The sequence below is a fragment of the Canis lupus genome, chromosome 38 (assembly GCF_011100685.1).
Source record: "Canis lupus familiaris isolate Mischka breed German Shepherd chromosome 38, alternate assembly UU_Cfam_GSD_1.0, whole genome shotgun sequence".
NCBI lineage: Eukaryota > Metazoa > Chordata > Mammalia > Carnivora > Canidae > Canis > Canis lupus.
The window spans coordinates 1,498,687-1,517,939 of NC_049259.1; the positions used below are offsets into that span (position 1 = coordinate 1,498,687).

Here is a 19,253-nt window from a genome sequence, read left to right on the forward strand (position 1 = left end):
GCTCTCCCATCTCTGGCCTTCCCAGGCTCCGGCCCCCTCTCTTCCCTTCTCTGGCTCGACCCTGGTCATAGATATCATCTCTCTAGCCTCTTCTCTCCTCTCCTGCCGCCTTCCTACCTACCTCCCTCCCTACCCCCCACCTGATCTCTCACCACCCCTCTCTGCCAGCTCCACCACCTTGTTCCTTTGCCCAGAACCTCACACAATGAGACTGAGGCTCTGCTAGCTGCAGCTTGATCCCACATGATAAACCCATCCCCTCGGGCCTACGTACCAGGCCTCAGCTCCTCTGGTGCTCCCCACTAATTCTGGGATCCCAGAGATCAGATGCTCCTAGCAATCCAAGAGCCTCAGTGGCCCCCCGAACCCCTCACCACACTGTGGGAGGTGAGTCTCTGGGGCTGACCCGAGCCTGACCCCTGGAACCCTTCCATCTCTCCTTCCCACTGGCTCTCAACTCACTTCTGGCAAGATCAGAGGCAGGGTGGGGCTGGCCTCTTTGCTCTCGCCAGGCTGGGGTGGGGGGGTGCCCAGTTAGACCCTAGGAAGCTGGCAGCCCCAAAGCTGGCCTCACCCAAGAGATGCAATTCAAATGCAATAAATTCCAACATCAGCCTTTACTGGGGATTCTGGAGGTGGGGGTGAGGGCACAGAGCGGGTTATAATTAGCATTCTCAGCATCCATGATCCCCAAGTAAGGCTGCCAAGAATGAGGGATGGGGAAGGCAGTGGCACCGCAGTGCCAGCAGCCCAGACTCACACGGCGGGCGGCTGCCAGCCTGACCAGAGCACAGCCTTCCTCCTCCCGCCTCATCTATATGATGCATCAGAACAGACTCACCGGCTTCAGAGGTGTGAGCCCCGCGTTGAAAAGCTAGAACTCTCCGCGCCCCAAGGCACCCCTCCCCCAGCTCCAGCTGGGGTCCTCCTCCCCCGCCCCTCAGGGCCCCCTTCTGAAGAGCGGGGCTCTGGATCTGAATCGTTCTAATCAGTCATCTCTCTGGCTGGCAGGTCCCTGGCGCGGGGAGAGGATGCTGTTGTGGTGACTGCAGGATCCAGCATCTTTCCCAGGCAGAAGCAGCTGGGCATGCTCCATCGGCTCCCGCGGGGATTTCAGGGCCACGTGACTCTCCCTCCCCAAGCTGTCACTTAGGATCAGGAGTAAATAGTCCCTGGAAAGGTTTAACTCCATCCACACCAGCGACAAGCTGCTAACCACCCATACATCCTGCCCAGGGGAGGATGGAGTAGTTCAGCACAGCCTTCCTAGCCTCCCATCACCAAGAAGAGTTGCCCCCCTTAAAGGGGATCCAGGGCCACCCTCCTCCATGTACGCCGCAGTTTGCTGTTCTCCCACTAGAGTGCAGGGAACCAGAAGGTGCCCGGGGGTCTGGCATCATGAGGACTCACCAGACCTGCCGTGGTTCCCTTTCTTCTCTGTGGCTCTCTACCCTAGAGATGGGCACACTTCTGGGTGTCAAGAGGGCTTGGGAGGGGCCCTGGTGCCTTCACATCCCCTCTCCCCCAGTACATGTAATTTCATGAAATAACCTCTGGAGCTGGTTGGAGCCCATTACAAGGTTCCAGGACCTCCTAGGTCTCCAGCCCAAATGGTCTCCAGTGATCTTAGGCAGGGACGCCCACCAAGCCAGGGGGTGCCTGTGTCTGTTCAGAGGCGGAGGGAGGGCTTCAGACAATAGGACTGCAGCCCCATTTCTGCAAGCCCGTGCCATTAAAAGATCTCTCTTGCAATCTCTCTGTTTCTCTGGCTCGGTTTCCTTCTCTTCACATTTCTGCGCATGCTGGAACAATAACAGATTCTCTGCGAACATGGGTAAGTGCAAGGGGAAGACTGAGTTTCATAACCAGGATGAGAAAGATGGAACGAAGATGGGATATTTCCACCTGAACTTCCAGGCAGGGTCACTGGCTGTCAGTCCCAGTGCTTCTGAGACTCCGGAGCTGTAGACCAAACCAGGTAAGCTCCTGGGGCCACTTCTGAACACAGAAAGATTTCAAGAAGCAGGAGCTGGATGAAGGGTATCTGCAAGGGCTCACCCACCTGACTATTGTATCTTTTTCAAATATTCATCATTGCAACAACTTGATTTTAAAAATTAAGCTTCTCTTCACTAAAATGCACTATTTCTCTTTCTCTGGGGGTCTCTTTTAATATGATTTGAGTATAAGCATCATTTAACCAACTGAAGTCTTTATCTTTAAAGAGAATCTGCTATGGAAGGAGCAGGAGCACAAGCTTCCCTCCCCCAGTGCAGGAAGAACCCTGTTAGCAGGGAGGGGAGTCGTTACAGGGGGTCTGATCCACACCCCACTCCCACACACCCTCAGAGAGAGCTCTTGCAAGGCCTGTGCTTCCAACCCCAGAGTAGGCCAAGCTAGAGCTGAGATCTCAGGTTAGAGCAGTATGCACCTGCCTGCAGCTCTGGTGGGGAGGGGGATCCCTAAGTCACCCCCTCTCCTTCCCCCAGCCTGGCTGAGATGCTGAGTTCATTGGCTCTGAGAAAGGCATCCAGTTGAAGGGGCAGAGAAATCCTAGGTGCAGGCCTCGTGCCAGGCAGTACCGACTAAGTCCAGCCCACCTGCCCTGGCTCTCCAGGATTTGGCAGGTCGGCCCACTGCAGGCAGGGGGAGAGCCGGCTTCAAGCCAAACAAAGACCAGGGGTTCTGGGGGCTTCTCTGGCCTTGAGGAGCCAATGGAGCAAAGCAGGGTTGGGATCAGAGATTACAGCATCCCGGGGTGGGAGACAGGCAGGGTGGGGAAGGGGACAAGGACCCCATACTCCGTCCCACACAATCCTTGGGCAGCTCAGAAAGGCAGGAGATGGACAGAAGGGCCTGCTGGGAGGCTTTCCTCTCTGGCAGACAGAGGGCAAGGGCTGCAGACAGATCCTCCGAGAGGTCTGAGCTGGCCCTGTGGATGCCTCTGGGCAATCTGGAGGCACAAGAGACCAAAGGGAGGACTCCTGTTGGGGCAGGTCTTGGTTTTAGGGGAGCAGGGTCACAGAGACATTACAGCAGGGGGCCTTAGAGTCCCAGCAAGAATGGGTAAAGAGGAGGAGAGAAAAGAAACTCCCTTCACCCAACCCACCTGCTGTCTCTTGCCAGCCCAGCCGTGGAGAAGGAAGATTTCTGTGACACTCAGGTGGGGAGAGTGTGAGGAGGAGGCGTGAGAGAGGGAGGCTCCTGAAGAAAGAGCCCCTGGAATCCATGTCCCTGGGGCTCCAAGGGGAAAGTCCAAAACCTACTGAGGTTTCAAGCCCAGTTCTACCCCTTACCAACTCAGCGACTTGGAACAAGTGACTTGGCTGTTGGGCCTCAGTTTACTTCATCTGCAAATGGGGTTTGTCTTCCCCAAGCCAAATACCCTCCAGGACCTGTTCTCATCTGTCTCTTTCTCTGCTGCTCTGGGAGGTTATGGGCCTCTGGGGTCACTAAGTGTCAGATTTGTTCCCCTGTGACTTCTCTCCTTTGTCCTGCCTGACCTCTGGAGACAACACAGCAGAAGTTCCCAGGGAGCCGCACCCTCTGGGATCCCACGGGCTTGAGTCTCTCTGATGACTCCCATGAGCGACGGGTCGGGGGCCAGAGAGGGGCAGGGGTGGTGGGCAGAGGCCTGGGTTTCTGCATCCCCACCGTCTGCAGCCCCTGGCACAGCACAGAGCAGCCCATGGGGGCAGGGGTGTGCGGAGGGGGCGGCAGGGGCCCAGACTGGAACCAGTGTTTTCGGGCTCTGCAGAAAGCATCACTGCCATGTCTCCCTCCCTGCCAACTTCAGAGAAAGAGAGAGGCCCTCTTAGAGAATTGGCAAGCTCCACAGGGGGCTGCTGTAGCGGGAAGCAAAGGGGAGGGGCCTGGGGATGGGGTGTAACACATCCGGGTGTCTGAGCCACCAGGTCCATCCTGGCTGAGATGTGGCGAGGGATGGTGGAGATGGTCCTGGAGTGACCGACGGCAAGGCCTTCCTGGGGCTGATCATGCATGCTCTGGTGCCCTCCTCTGGATCGAAGCAGTACCCGCACGCAGGCCAGCCGGGGGTTTCACCCACATCTTAACCCTTGGCTTTTTTCCTCTCTGCACCACCGCCTGTCAGGGGCACCCTCAAAACCTCAGGCACACTTGAGCAACGACATCATAGATACCATGAGAGTCACCTCTCAAACACCACGAAGGGAAGGGCTTATCGACACACAGTCATCATAGTCATCTGATCCTGGGCAAATGTCAATGTGTGCTCATTGAAATTTGACTCCTCCACACCAGAAGGAAAAAGAAGTGGCTTTTCAAGCTGTCTGTATATCTGACTTTCATTGCTACCTCTTGGGATCCATGTCTGGGGTCCTCAGAGTTTCTAACTGACCCACCAACCAAATGTCACAAACCTTTGTAGAGAAAGAATCGTACAGGAAACCATGAAAATGAGCAAGTCAGAGCCTTCCTTCCTTCCTTCCTTCCTTCCTTCCTTCCTTCCTTCCTTCCTTCCTTCCTTCCTTCCTTCCTTCCTTCCTTCCTTCCCTCCCTCCCTCACGCAGTCAGGGTTTCTGGAACACTCCCCACCAACATCACTGTGTGAGCATGGCAGCAAAGATGTTGGAGGCAGCTGTGGCGTGATGCTAGGTGCACAGACTGCGAAATCAGGCAGACAGGGGCTGAATCCCAGCTTCACTTCCTAGAAGCTTCGTGACACTGAACATATTTTTTTACTCAGTTTTAAATCGCAGTTGTAAGTCTCAGTTTTCTCCTTCCTTGCTAAAACAGCTAGGGATGATAGCACCTCCCTCATGATGCTCTCGTGAGGCCTGATGTAGTGAAGCTCAGCTCTTGCCACTCTTGATGCAACGGGTGGCCACCTCCTCTGGGAAAAGACATGAACGACTAATAGCTCGTTGAGATTTCATGACAATACATAATGAAATGATAGTGTCTATGTTTCCAGATTTTATGGCCACCCTACGCCTCCCCTGCTCTTGATGAGTTTTCCATCCAGACAGAGTGCCGGGCCAGGACCAGCAGATCAGTATCACCAGGGAACCTCTGCTAGAGATGCAAATTCTCAGACTTTCAGAAACAGAAACTTTAGGGGTGGGGCCAAACAATGTGTTTTAACAAGCCCTTCGGGTGATTTCAATGCACACTCAACACTGTGAACCACCAATCCAGGGAAAATAGCACACATGGAAACAATAATAACACAGGTGGGCTTCCCTAAAGGAGTGATGTCATGGGCAGGATTTTCAAGGAAAAGCAAGTGTGCACAGGTGGATACAAGCTCTGTAAGAGGAGAGATAAGCACTTGGAAAAGGCCAGGAAGCCTGGAAGAGAGGTGTGTGTTGAGGGAACCACAAATGATCTGTTCTGGAAGAGTGGGGAGTATGGGAGGTGAAGCTAGAGAAAGAAGGCAGGCAGCCAGATTTATTATTTTATTTATGATAGGCACACAGTGAGAGCGAGAGGCAGAGACACAGGCAGAGGGAGAAGCAGGCTCCATGCACCGGGAGCCCGACGTGGGACTCGATCCCGGGCCTCAGGATCGCGCCCTGGGCCAAAGGCAGGCACCAAACCGCTGCGCCACCCAGGGATCCCAGACAGCCAGATTTATAAAGCCCTTTCAAGTGCTTGAGTAAGGAATTCAGATCTTTTCCTACAACTGATGAGAAGCATGAAAGGTGTTACACGTAGAATGATGTGACCAAAGTTGCATTGTCGAAAACAAGCACTCTTGCAGCAGTATGGCCTGGAGGCAAGAAGATCCTTCTGGAAGCTGCTAGAATGATCCAGGGGAGGGTCCATGTGGGCATGAACTCAGGCTGTGGCCATGGGGTGAGAGAGATTTCGGAGAATTGACAGGCGTGGGGTTTGAGCCTGCCTCTGAGGGTTCTCCTCCCGTGGTGCTTCTGACATGGAACTGGTGTTGGCGAGGAAAAGGTGATGAGTTCGTGACTGGGCATGCTAAGCCAGCGGAGCCCAGGTTGCTCTGGGCTGGTGACTGGAGCAGGAGTCAACTATGCTTGTTGATCCCCCAACACTGCCCATTCATTTATTTCAGCAAACATCTTAGATTCCTATCATGCACCAGCAAGGTTCTAGGACACAGTGGAACACGAAGGAGCCAGAATCTGCTCTCAGGACTGCCATGGCAGTAGGGGAACACCAGCAGTAGGTAAGTCAAGAAATTCAGAACAGCCAACTTCCTAGCAGGTCGTAGGAAGAACAGAAAGAGGGTCTTGAAGCACCCGGCTGGCTCAGTTGGTAGCACATGAGACTCTTGATCTCAGAATTGTGAGTTTGAGCCCCATGTTGGGCGTGGAGTTTACTTTTCAAAAGGGGAGGTGGGAAGAGGGTCTAAGAAAGAGCAGAGTGAGGCAGGGGATGGAGTAGTCAGGAGAAGTCACTCTGATAACACTTGAGCTAAATGACATGTAGGTGCCAGATACACAAAAACAGGAGGAGAGGGCTCCCACGCAGAGGAAACAGCAAATGCAAAGGTCCTGCGGTAAGAATGAATTTGTCACGATGCAGGGAAAGACGAGGATCGCCATAGTTGTGGGGGATGAGATCAGAGAGGTTGAGGGCCAGGCCACAGCTGGTGGTAAGTGTTCAGGGCCAGAGAAGATGAGCCCATACAGGTGAGAGTACCCAGAAGATGGTCTCAAGCACCAGATTCACATAAGGAACATGCAGATGGTATCGCCAAGGAGAAGAGAGGAAAGAAACCTTAACCACAGCGAGGATTTCAGTTCAATTTCAGGGAAAGCTCAGGCCACAGGAGCCACGTGGTATCTGAACAATCTCCAAAGCGGAGAATTTGTTCATTCTGTTTCATTTTTGTTTCAAGAAGATGGTTACCAGCCAAGCTGGTGTAGTGCTGGTTGGCCTCGAGGCAGGGGATGGACGGATGAGCTCTCCTGAAGGATGAATGAAGATGTGGAAGGAGCGCAGGAGGGGCGAGGGCTGAGCAGGGCCGGGATTTCTGCGGCCTTGCCCACGCCCTAGCTGTCTTCGCAGCCACTGTCTCCCAGCCCCGTAGACTCAAAGGCCAGACCAAGCACAGGTCTGTGCGCGCCCAGCCCCGCCTGGGGGACCAAAGCCAGGACCCAGCCTGCCTGGGAGATGGAGAGACCCCAGCCGAGGGACAGGACCATCTGTCACCATACATGAGAGCGCCAGTACCCCAGCCCATGGAAGGGCGTGGCCAACCCCCAGAGAGAAACAGCACTACACACACCCCTGCCACCTCCGGGGTCACACGCGCCCGAACGGGAGAGCAAGAGAGACTGAGTCGGCCTTGCCACCCCCGCCCACCTGCCTGTGCACCCTCGCTCGCACCTTCCCGCCACCCGGCTCCACTTCCTGCCTGTTGGGCATCATGGTGCTCTGTCTCCTTCCTTTGAGCCTTTGTCCTGGGTGTGTCTAAAGTAGCCTCTTTGCTTTACTTTGTGGAGCTATTTCCCTCCCCGCCATTCCGCCCCGCACAACACTCCCTCCACCCACCTCAACCAGGAAAACTTCCCATGACCAACACTGGCTCTCTCAGACCAGGAGAAAGACGCCCCTCCCATGTGCACACCCCCCACACCCCCAGCTCTCTCTGCCACGATTGCTCAGAAGCCTTGAGGCCTCCTGGCCATTCACAGACCCTCACCACCCCAAAGCCTTCTGCGCATGAGCAGACCTTTTAAGCGCCTCTCCTCCCAAGCAGGCCTCAGTGACGAGGACGACTGCAGGCCCAACAACCAGACCAGAAAGAAAGCCCACGTTACTCACTTGATGAAATACACAGCTCCCTCCTGGGTAGAATCCATCTCCCAGCCCTTGGGCAATCCTGTGTGGAAACAAAATCATAACCTGACTCTCTCTTCTCAACCACGCAAACCCGATCTGCACTTAGCAGGGATGAGGCAGGGAGAGAGCTAGGAAAATTCACAGACAAGCCAATAGGGCTCAAACCAACCCTCTCACCCTTTTTGGTCCATTATTCCTATCAGTCTGTTTCCAGGAAATAATAAGAGGGATGGCAGTGAATGGGACATTCCCTATCTATGAGCAGTGAAGTTACCAAATGGATCATTGCCTTCCACGGTTGGCTCGTTCAGTGCACAAGCTTTCCTTGAGCATCTCCTCTGGGCCAGGCCTGGGATACAGCAGTGAACTCACAGATGGCTGCCCTGGAAGGATCATCCCACAGCTCCCTCATATCACAGAAGCACAAGCTAGAGCCAAGGGCGGGTCACTTGCCCCAAGCCTCACGGGTTGTCAGCACCCAAGATCAGACCGGGACTCAAGCCTGCAAACAAACCCCAGCCCAAATGATCACCTATGGCTTCTGCCGCCTCTGGACAAGATGCTGACGACTTAGGAAATCAGTCAGTTAGGAAAATGGAGAGACTTAAAAAAACTTTTTTAATTGACATATAATCGACGTAACATTAAATTAGTCTCCGGTGTACAGGGTAATGATCTGTGATTTGGATACATTGAGAAATGATCAGCATAAGACTAGTGACCATCTGTCACCATACATAGTGATGATTTTGTTTTTCTCATGACGAGAACTTTTAGGATTTACTCTCTTGGCAACTTTCAAGTATGTGCCAACTTCAATATTATTGACTACAGCCGCCATCCTGTATACTACATATTTATTTATTTTATAATTAGGACTTTGTACCTCTTGACCTCCTCTACCTATCTGGCCCCCAACCAGCTTCCCTTCCCTCTATAACCACCATTCTCTTCCATTATCGGTGGGTTTTGCTGGGTTTGTTCATTTATTTGCTGTTCAGATTCCACATAAAAGTGACATCATATGATATCTGTCTTTCTCATTTCACTTAGTACAATTTTCTCAAGGTCCATCCTTGCTGTCACAAATGGCAAGATTTTATTCTTTTTTATGGCCGGGTAGTATTCTATCAGATGCATCTACCATATTTTTACCCATTCACCCAAAAATGGACACTTAGGTTTTTTTCCATATCATGACTATGTCAATAATGCTGCAGTGAACATGGGGGTGCATATCTCTTTAAATTAGTGTTTTTGTTTCCTATGATCCAGTGGAATTGCTGGATCATAGGGCAATTATTTTATTTTCTGAGGAACCTCCACACTATTTTCCACAATGGCTGGACCAGTTTGCATTCCCACCAGCAGTGCAAGACAGTTCCTCTTTCTCTACACCCTCGCCAATGCTTGTTATTTCTAGTCTTTTCGATGAGAGCCATTCTAACATCTGTGCTATAATATATCATTGTAGTTTTGACTGCGCTTTCCTGATGATTAGTGATGTTAAGCATCTTTTTTATGTGCCTATTTTATGTGCCATCTATATGTCTTCTTTGGAAAGATGTCTTCTGGGCAGCCTAGGTGGCTCAGTGGTTTAGCACCACGTTCAGCCCAGGGCATGATCCTGGGAATCTGGGATCGAGTCCCACGTTGGGCTCCCTGCATGGAGCCTGCTTCTCCCTCTGCCTGTGTCTCTGCCTCTGTCTCTCATGACTGAATAAATAAAATCTTAAAAAAATAAAAAAAGGAAAGATGTCTTCTGCCCATTTTTGATCAGATAGGTTTTTTTTGTTTGGGTTTTTTGTTTGTTTTTTGGTTTTGGGGGGCGGTTTGTTTTGCTATTGAGTTGTAAGAGTTCTTTACATAGTTTAGATATTAACCCCTTGTCAGGTATATGATTTGCACCTATTTTCTCCCATTCTGTAGATTGCCTTTCCATTTTGTTGATGGTTTCTTTTGCTGTGCAGAAACTTTTTAGTTTGATGCAGTCCCATTTGTTTATTTTTGCTTTTGCTCCCCTTGCTTTTAGAGTCAGCTCCAAAAAATCATCTCTGAGACCAATGTCAAGGATTTTACTGCCTATGTTTTCTTCTAGAAATTTTATGGTTTCAGGTCTTACATTCAAATCTTTAATCCATTTTGAGTTAATTTTTGTGTCTGATGCAAAATAGTGGTCCAGTTCCATTCTTTTGCATGTAGCTGTCCAATTTGCAGGTAGCTGTCCAAACATCATTTAAAGAGACTGTCCTTTCTCCACTGTATTTCTTGCCTCATTTGTCGTAAATTAATTGACCATATATATGCTTAGGTTTATTTCTGGGAATCTTTGAAATAAATACCACTTGATCATGGTAAATGATCCCATTAATGCATTGTCGAATTCAGTTTGCTGATACTTTGTTGAGAATTTTAATTTTTGCATCTATATTCATCAGGAATATGTCAGCCTGTCATTTTGCTTTTTTTTTTTCTTTTTTCAAAGATTTTATTTATCTATTCATGAGAGACACAGAGAGAAAGAGGCAGAGACACAGGCAGAGGGAGAAGTAGGCTCTATGTAGAGAGCCTGATGCAGGACTTGTTCCCAGAACCCCGGGATCACATCCCAAGCCAAAGGCAGCTGCTCAACCGCTGAGCCACCCAGGTGTCCCTCATTTTCTTTTTTCATGGTGTCTTTGCCTGGATTTGGTATCAGGGTAATGCTGGCCTTGTAAAATGAATTTGGAAGCAAGCTTTCCTCTTCAATTTCTTGGAAGAGTTTGAGAAACATAGGTATTAAATCTTCTTTGAATGTTTGAATCTTCATTTACCAGTGAAGCCATCTGGTCCTGCGTTTTTGTTTGTTGGGAGGTTTTTGATTACTGATTCAATCTCCTTACTAGTAATCACTGTATTCACATTTACTATCTCTTCGTGATTCAGTCTTAGAAGATGGCACGTTTCTAGGAATTTTTCCATTCCTTCTGGGTTGTGTAATTTGTTGGCATATAATTGTTCACAGTAGTGTCTTATGACCCTTTGTATTTCTCTGGTGTCAGTTGTCAGCTTCTCTTTCATTTCTGATTTTATTTATTTGAACCCTTTCTCTCTTTTTCTTGGTAAGTCTAGCTAAAGATTTTTCAATTTTATCTTTTTGAAGAACCAGCTCTGTTCATCTTTTCTTTTCTTTTTGTTTTTTTTTTGTTTATCTTTTCTATTGTCTTTCCAGTCTCCATTTATTTCCACTCTGAGCTTTGTTATTTCCTTCCTTCATTAACTTTGGGCTTCGTTTGTTATTCTTTTTTTTTTTTGTTCCTTTAGATGGATTGGTTATTTGAGATTTTCTTGTTTTTTAGGGTAGGTCCATATTGCTATGAACTTTCCTCTTGGATCTGTTTTTGCTGCATCCCATAGATTTCGGTATGTCATATTTCTGTTTTCATTTGCCTCAAGGTATTTTGTCATTTCTCCTTTGATTTATTTGTCGACCCATTGGTTGGTCAGTAGCACATTGTTTAGTCTCCATATATTGTGACTTTTCCAGTGTTCTTCTTGTAATTATTTTTAGTTTCATACCACTGTAGTCAGAAAAGATGCTTGATACTTCAATCTTCTTAAGTGTACTGAGACTTGTTTTGTGTTTTACCATATGATCTACTCTGGAAATTATTCCATGTGCACTTGAGAAGAGTGTGGATCCTACTGGTTTAAGGTGGAATATCTTATCTACCAAGTTTGTTTGGTCTAATGTGTCATTTAAGGTCAATGTTTCTTTACTGATTTTCTGTCTGATTGAGCTATAAAAATATTTTTAATAGCACCTCTGGAAAAAAAAAATCCATGGAAATGCTCAGAGCGAAGAATTGCAGGCTCACAGAGTGAGCAAGAACTAAACAGCTGAGGAAGCTGACCGCAGCTCAGAGGTGCCCTGGAAATCCTTGCAGGTGGTGGTGGCCCCTGCTGAGCAGCTCCAGAGAGGCTGAGCACCTCTATCTCCTAAGAGTGCTCTATTAGGTACCATTTTGTCCTACCCATCCTTCCTGCACAAAAAACATCCTGCTTCCTTGGCAAATAGGATTTCTCCACCCCAAAGCAGAAGGGGAGTCTTCTGATAAACGCAAGGGAACCCACTCTCAGAAGTGGGGACAGGCAGGGCACTGTAGAGATCATTCCTTCTGAGCATGCAAGAGCCCTGTGGCTGATACATTACAAAACAGGTATGGATTCTCTTGACAGTCACTGTTACTTTTCTGGTCAGGCCAAACACTTGCCCTGTGTACGAGGTTTTATAAAACATGGCTATTCATTTTTGGTCTGAATCTTTCCCACCATGTTATCAGCTGCCTCAGAGCACAAGCTGCTGGTGAGCAGAGCCTGGATTCTATAGAGTGGTGGGCCCAGTTTTTATCATTCATTTTACTTTATGTTTATTAAGGGTCTATATTTCATGGTTACTATTTTTTTAAAGATTTTATTTATTTATGAAAGACACAGAGACACAGGCAGAGGGAGAAGCAGACTCCATGCAGGGAGCCTGACATGGGACTCGATCCCAAGTCTCCAGGATCACGCCCTGGGCTGAAGTTGGCACTAAACCGCTGAGCCACCCGGGGGGCCCTCCATGGTTACTATTGATGGTGATGCTGCTGCTTCAATGGAGCAGGGAAGCCAGTGAGTCCAGCTCCCCTCTCAAGACTTAGTCTATAGAAATAACACCAGCTCCCACTTAGTGCTTCCTTCCTCTACACAACACATTTTACCGCCGTTAGCACATTTAATTTGCACAGTAACAGTATGCAACAGTATGTAATAGGCATCAGCTTGAACATTTTCATAGATGAGGAAACGGAGACCCAGAGAGGTTAATCAACTTGCTTAAGGTCACACAGGAAGTGTCTGGGCCAGGATGTGAGTCTGGTCTACTGCTTCCAAAGCTGACATTCTTTCCTCTGTGCTGCTCCATAAATGCTACTTGTTCCCTCTCTCCCTGTGGGAGGACATTCCCATTCAGAAGGGCGTGGGTTGGCAGTCTCCCCAAGTAGAGGGATCCCCATTGGGTCAGAATCATAAATAATCCTGCCACTGTGATGTGCCTGGGAAAGAGGCCAGCGTGGATTATGTCCCCTGCCTTTTCCAGCAACTTCCCTCCACACTGCCCTCTGTGCCTGGGCAACACCAAGAGAGCTTATATTCCTGTCCAGGCGGAGTGCCCGCTGAGGCAGCTGCCCTCCCAGCAAGCTTCAGGGGCATCTTAACTCCTTCCCAGCCTCAAACAACCAGCTGGCTGCAGCCCCAAATGAAATCATTGGCTTGGAGGCTTGGATTTCTCTTCCAATCCCACCTGGAGTCATCATGATATAGATGAGATCAGCTTTGAAACACTGACAGCAGCAAAAACACCCAGCCAGGAACAGAATGCAGCCTGGCCTTGGGGTCCAGAGGCCCCGCTTCGCATCAAAAATAACAACAATGACAATAACAACAGCAGTCACCTCCATTGATGGTGATTCTCTCGGGGAGCCTTTGCTACTACCTTCGGAGGTTCCATAATCCTATCCCTGTTTTACAAACGAAGAAGCCAAGTCCTGGAAGATTTCAACCGCTGGCTCAGGATCACACTAATAGCAAGTAGAGCCCAGGTGTGAGCTCTGGTCTCTCTGCCTCTAGAACTTAGGCGTTTAACCCCAATGCAGCTTTGCTTAGTAGCTGAGCGGCCTTGGGCCATGTACACTTCCTCTCTGCTCCTCCATTTTCCTACCTTTGAAAGGAGTTGAACTCCAGGATCCCTGAAGTCCCTTCCAGCTTGAACAACACAATGATTCCAGCCCAGAATCTAAAAGAAAGGAGGCTCTGGGCGGGCCAATGCCTTAACCCAATGTGTCCGGCAGTGCCAGCCATGCCCCATGAATGGCCAAAGCTCCTAGAGCCACATGACTGGTGTGCAGTCAAGGAATGGGCTGGAAAGCCAGTGAGGGTAAGGCCGTGGTGGCATTCTGAAGAGGATGATTGCTTGTCTGCTTGAAGTACCCCAGCCCTTTTCCTTCTTGGTGTCTCTGCCTCCCCAGTATAGACTGAAATCTTGCCTGTAATGTCCCCACTTTGCCACCAGCCTTGGAGTTTCTTCAAGACTAGCAATGGGGTCTTCTCCATAGTAAGCAATCAGTGTGGGCCCTGGCTCCCTTTCCTTCAAGTTCTCCTCAAGGTGAAGGAATTCCTCCTAGCCATCTGGAGCTATTTAAGTTTAAATTAATTAAAATTTAAATTCAGTTCCTCAGCCACACTAATCACATGTCAATTGCTCAGCAGCTACATGTGGTTAATGGTGACTACATTGGGCAGCACAGAGAGAGAACACTGCCGTCATGGCATACGGCTCTATGGTATAGCACCAGGAGCAGGGGTTCGGCCTAGGTCAGGAGCTCTGAAGATGGAGGGGATTTTCTCACTGGGCAGAGGGATGAAAGAGAAGTCAAATCAGTGTACTCCAAAGTCTGTCCCACATACTAACTGTAGAGCTGGAAACTTGGAAAGACTGTCAGGTGAACATCAACCCTCCTTCCTGCACCTTCCCCTAGATGGTGGTCCAAATGCTAAGCTGAATCCATCCATGGAGAAAAGAAAAAGTGAAAAGCAAAGTCAGGTCAAGGGATTTGTAAGGCTGCCTCAAGCCACTGCTTCTTCCTGGATTGCAAAGGACAGCCGAGCTCCTTACCTGGGCTGGAGGAGTGTCCACTCTGGATGGGGGATTCCGTGCCAGGGTGCATCCAGCTGGTTGACTTTTCCTCATCACTATGGAACACAGATAAGAAAGTGTCAGATACAAGAGAGGCCTCGCTGGGTAGATCACCCCTCTCCAAATTCACATCGACCCTGACTGTCTCATCCCAGACACGTGAGATGGGCGAATCCACACTGCCATTCATTCATTCATTCATTCATTCATTCAGATTCACAAAGCATTTACTGAGCAGACGCCGAGGATTCAGAAATGAATAATAGTTGACCCTGACCTCAAAGAAGTTCTAACCCACTGGGGAAACAGACTTATAAAAAGATAGTTGCAGTACGATGTGAAAATAAGTAGATCCTCGTATAGCCACGCATAGAGAGCATTATCCCATCATAGAGGAGTGAGGGCTAACCAGGATGAAATTAAGGAAGGGGAACAGCATGAAGGCTTCTTCAGTAAAGAGGTGACATTTGAGGTGACGGGTGAAGTCTCTGGGGAGACCATGGGAGGTCCTTACCTGGCAGCTTCTCAATGGATATGAAAGAAGGAGGCTGCGTAAACCCAGTCTTTGGGTGTCTACAATGCTAAATATTTTCATTGACAAAAGTCCTTCACATTAGGAACTTTACAGATGATGAATCTGAGGTTCAGAGAAGTTAAATGATTTGCCCCAAATCATACAATCAATAAGTGATGAAGCCAGGATTCTAATATCTTACTCCCAGCAAAGTAGGCTCCCCAACACTTCAGATCCTCTGGGTTTAAGTCAGAAAGCATATACATCTATCGACACTTCTCAACCCCCAACCAAGTGACACTGATTTTTCCAGAGCCATGAGTGACCCAGCATGAAGCACCTGACATCTGCGGCCAATCCAGGTATGCGGAGGAGAGGATGCTCAGATCACTTGTATCATCCAGACATTAGGGTGGGGCTGTGAGGGCCAGAACAGGACTCCACTCACTGCTTTCAAAGTATCATTAATACTTTAATTAATATAATAAACCCCATTAAGAAGGGTTCCATTAAATTTGTATTGAAGTAAGATATATAATACTACAGGTACTTAAAGTACACAATTATTTTTTTAAGATTTTATTTATTTATTCATGAGTGACAGAGAGAGAGAGAGAGAGAGGCAGAGGGAAATGCAGGCTCCATGCAGGGAGCCCGACGCGGGACCCGATCCCGGGACTCCAGGATCACACCCGGGGCCGAAGGTGGCGCTACACCGCTGAGCCACCCGGGCTGCCCTAAAGTATACAATTTAAAGTTTTGGCATGTGTATGTACTTGTGAAACTATCACCAAAATCAAGATGTGAACCCCCCAGATTTTCTTTGTGCCCCTTGTAATCCCTCCTTCCCACCCTGCCAGCTCTTGCCACCTGCACCCTCCCCCCAGCAACCACTGATCTGCTTCCTGTCACTATAGATTAGTCTGTGTGTTCTCAAGTTTCTAGAACTTTATATAAATGGAATCATGCAAGCTAGACTTCTGACTTCTTTCTCTCTTCTTCTTTTTTCCTCCTTCTTTCCTTCCTTCCCTTTCTTTCCTCTTTCTCTCTTCCCTCCCTGCGGCAGCACGTGTTCGTGGTTGATTCTGTTTCCCAGCTGACGAGGATTTCGTCACAGGCTATACCACAGTGAGGGACATTCGGGTTGTTTTCACTTTGGGCCATCATAAATAAAACTGCTGTCAACATCTATGTCTAGGTCTTCGTGTGGACACATGCTTTCTTTTCACTTGACCCCATGACTGTTCCCCCTGGTTTGGACACCTGCCACCTATAGGAGGGGACTGCCTAGCTGACCCACCCCTCTGACAAGGAGAGAAGAAACAGAGTCACTATTCTAGTGCTCCCCCCCCCCCCCGCCCACCAGGGCCCTGGAGCCATGTGCACCCTGAGGCCCTGTGATGTGGGCTTTGGTCCTGGGCCACAGTGGGAGAGGAAGCCCAGGGAGGAGAGAGCCAGCACTACAGTGTACGTGTGTGTGGAAACCCACGCTCTTACACCTCCTCTTCAGCCGCCCTGAGACCTTCCGGCCTGAGTGCTCTTCTCCTCTCACAGTTGCTCCCTCAGACTACACAACTACCTCGAGCCCTCCTGAATATCATGGACAGTCCCAGGGTCACAGAGGTGGCCACAACCCCAACACACCATCAACCACTTCGTCCTGTTGTGCTACTCTCTCATCAGCTCTCAGCCCAGAAAGACGCAGTCACAGGCTGTCTACACCCTGGCTTTGGGCTGACAGGGGCCTGCAAACCTGGGAAGACCAATGTCACTATAAATCCACAATCCCCATGCTCACCTGGAATCTTCTTCTGGGGCCCCCACCAGCTGCCATTGGCAGAGTGTTCTAAAGCTTCCCCACCAGCCTCAAGTCCCTCCCTGGCCTCCCTTGGCCTCCCTTCCCTCCCCCGTCCCCATCCTCAATGGACAATCTTATTGCTTACTTCAAGGAAAAATAGAGACCATCAAGCAGGAGCTTCTTCAATACACCCAACCAGCACCCCACAAAGAACCCATATCCCCACCTCAATACTTGCCTCTACACTGGGGAGGAACTGGCCTTCCCCCAGTTAGGGGTTATCCCTCTGCCTGTGTTACACTCCCCGTCTTCTCCTGTCTTTTCTAGAACCTTATTCTATTGGGCATCACAGGCTCATATCTTCAACTGCTCTCTCTCTCTCTCTCTCTCTCTCTCTCTCTCATCATCATCATCCCTTTAGCCCCACTCTGGTCTGTGTCTTTCAGTCTGAACCCCCACTTCCCTCTCAATGCCACCTCCCCTTACAGCTTCCTGCCTCATGCTCCTCTTGTTACTAGCCCAGCATCCTTCCTGGAAACTAGTCCCTTCCGCTGCCTCCACTTTCTGGCCTCCCTGTCATCCATCCTTTGCAATCTGCTTTCTGTCCTCAGCCCTCCCCCTGAAACCATTTTTCCTAGAGGTCAATAACGAGCTCCCTATTTCCTAAATCTAGTAGGTGCTTTACAGCTTCAGCTCATTTGGCCTTTCCATACTGACCACTCCTTCCTCCTAACACCCCTCTCCCTCGCCTTCTAGGGCAGCGCCCTTCCCTGGCCCTGATGCCATTCACCCTGAGATCCCTGGTCTCTCCTCCTCTATCCTCTCCTTCAACACTGGTGCTGCCTGGGTACCCCGTCTTCTTGATCACACACTTCTGGATGGTTCCATCCCTACGCAATGATTTCCCCAGCTGGGGAATCCCCTCCTGTGAGAGACAGAGAGAGAGAGAGAGAGAGGCAGAGGGAAAAGCAGGCTCCACGCAGAATGCCCGACACGGGACCCGATCCCGGGACTCCAGGATCACGCCCCGGGCCGAAGGTGGCACTAAACCTCTGAGCCACCCGGGCTGCCCTAAAGTATACAATTTAAAGTTTTGGCATGTGTATGTACTTGTGAAACTATCACCAAAATCAAGACGTGAACTCCCCAGATTTTCTTTGTGCCCCTTGTAATTCCTCCTTCCCACCCTGCCAGCTCTTGCCACCCGCACCCTCCCCCCAGGACTCCCCTTCTAGCCCAGACTGCTCTCTTGAACTTCAATCCTGTACAGCCCCTTGTCTGTCAGCTATCACCTCCCAGAGGTCCCATAGGAACTTCAAACTCAATACCTCCCCCTGAACATTTGCTCCGCCTCGTCCCATACTCCTGATCTCTGTCAAACTCAAGTTAAAAAATGTCTGAGATTGGTCTTCGATTTTTCCTTTTCTCTGTCTTCTCCAACATTCAGGCAGTAAATGAACACCCTCCGTTCTACTCCTAAAGACTTCTCCTATCTCCCCTCCCCTATCCTCACTGCCAAAACCCAGGCCCCATCAGCCATCCCCTGGACTTGGGCAGTTGCTCTCCATATGCCAAGTCTCTCCCTCTGCCTCCCTATCTTCAAGTCATCATCTGCCCCCCACCCCCAGCTGCTGGGTGGGGGGATCCTGCCAAGCCCAGGTCTAAGTGTGTCAATCTCATGCCCTGGCATCCACCGGCACCCTTCTTCCCACATGCCTCTGCTAAGGGACCCTTTCTCCCTGATCCTCTGCTCCAGAATCAGCTCAAACGTCTCCTCCTCCGGAAGGTCCTCCCTCCACTCCCCAGAGAACGCTACTTCTTTCTTCCTTGTGTTCCTAGACCATCATGCAAAATACCTCTAGAATATATCCTATTATTTCCTAGGTATTTTTTTTAAAGATTTTATTTATTCATGAGAGACATAGGCAGAGGGAGAAGCAGGGTCCTCATGGGGAGTGTGATGCGGGACTTGATCCCAGGACCCTGGGATCATGACCCGAACTAAATGCAGATGCTCAACTTACTGAGCCACTGAGCCACCCAGGCACCCCCCCCCCCTCCACCTAAGTATCTGCATTTTCTTCCCACAACCTTCAAGGAAAAAACCTGTCTCTTCTTGGGACTTTTATCTGTAATGCCAAGTGAGGTGGCACACAAATAGTGGTCACTCAAATGTTCCCAGAGTAAGAGACTAAGAAAAGCTGGAAGGCAAGCAAGAGTTTGGGAAGAAAGATGAGAAGAGGTGAATTAACCACCTGGACTGGGGAGCTTGTGGAAACACACCGCGAAGGCCGCACCCCAGAAGGCAATCGCAATCTCAGGGGGTGGGGCCCAGGAATCAGCCCTTTGTCATAAATTCCTTGGGTGATTTTTATGGACTCCAAAGTCCCAAACCATTGACCAAAGGGACTGCAGTTTTAATACCA

At 49.6% G+C, this 19,253-nt stretch overlaps 1 protein-coding gene and 1 long non-coding RNA gene across 2 annotated transcripts in view; one reads left to right on the forward strand and one right to left on the reverse strand.

Moving 5' to 3' along the window:
• Window positions 1-19,253, reverse strand: part of PLEKHA6 (pleckstrin homology domain containing A6) — a 140,486-nt gene that overhangs the window by 119,882 nt on the left and 1,351 nt on the right. The window contains 2 exon segments of the mRNA XM_038585982.1: window positions 7,783-7,840; window positions 14,495-14,571. Coding sequence (XP_038441910.1) covers window positions 7,783-7,840; window positions 14,495-14,571 — 135 coding nt within the window.
• LOC111094567 lies at window positions 1,819-16,215 on the forward strand. The gene is made up of 3 exons (XR_005385568.1): window positions 1,819-1,978; window positions 6,065-6,178; window positions 16,096-16,215. It is a non-coding gene; the product is annotated as an uncharacterized LOC111094567 (long non-coding RNA).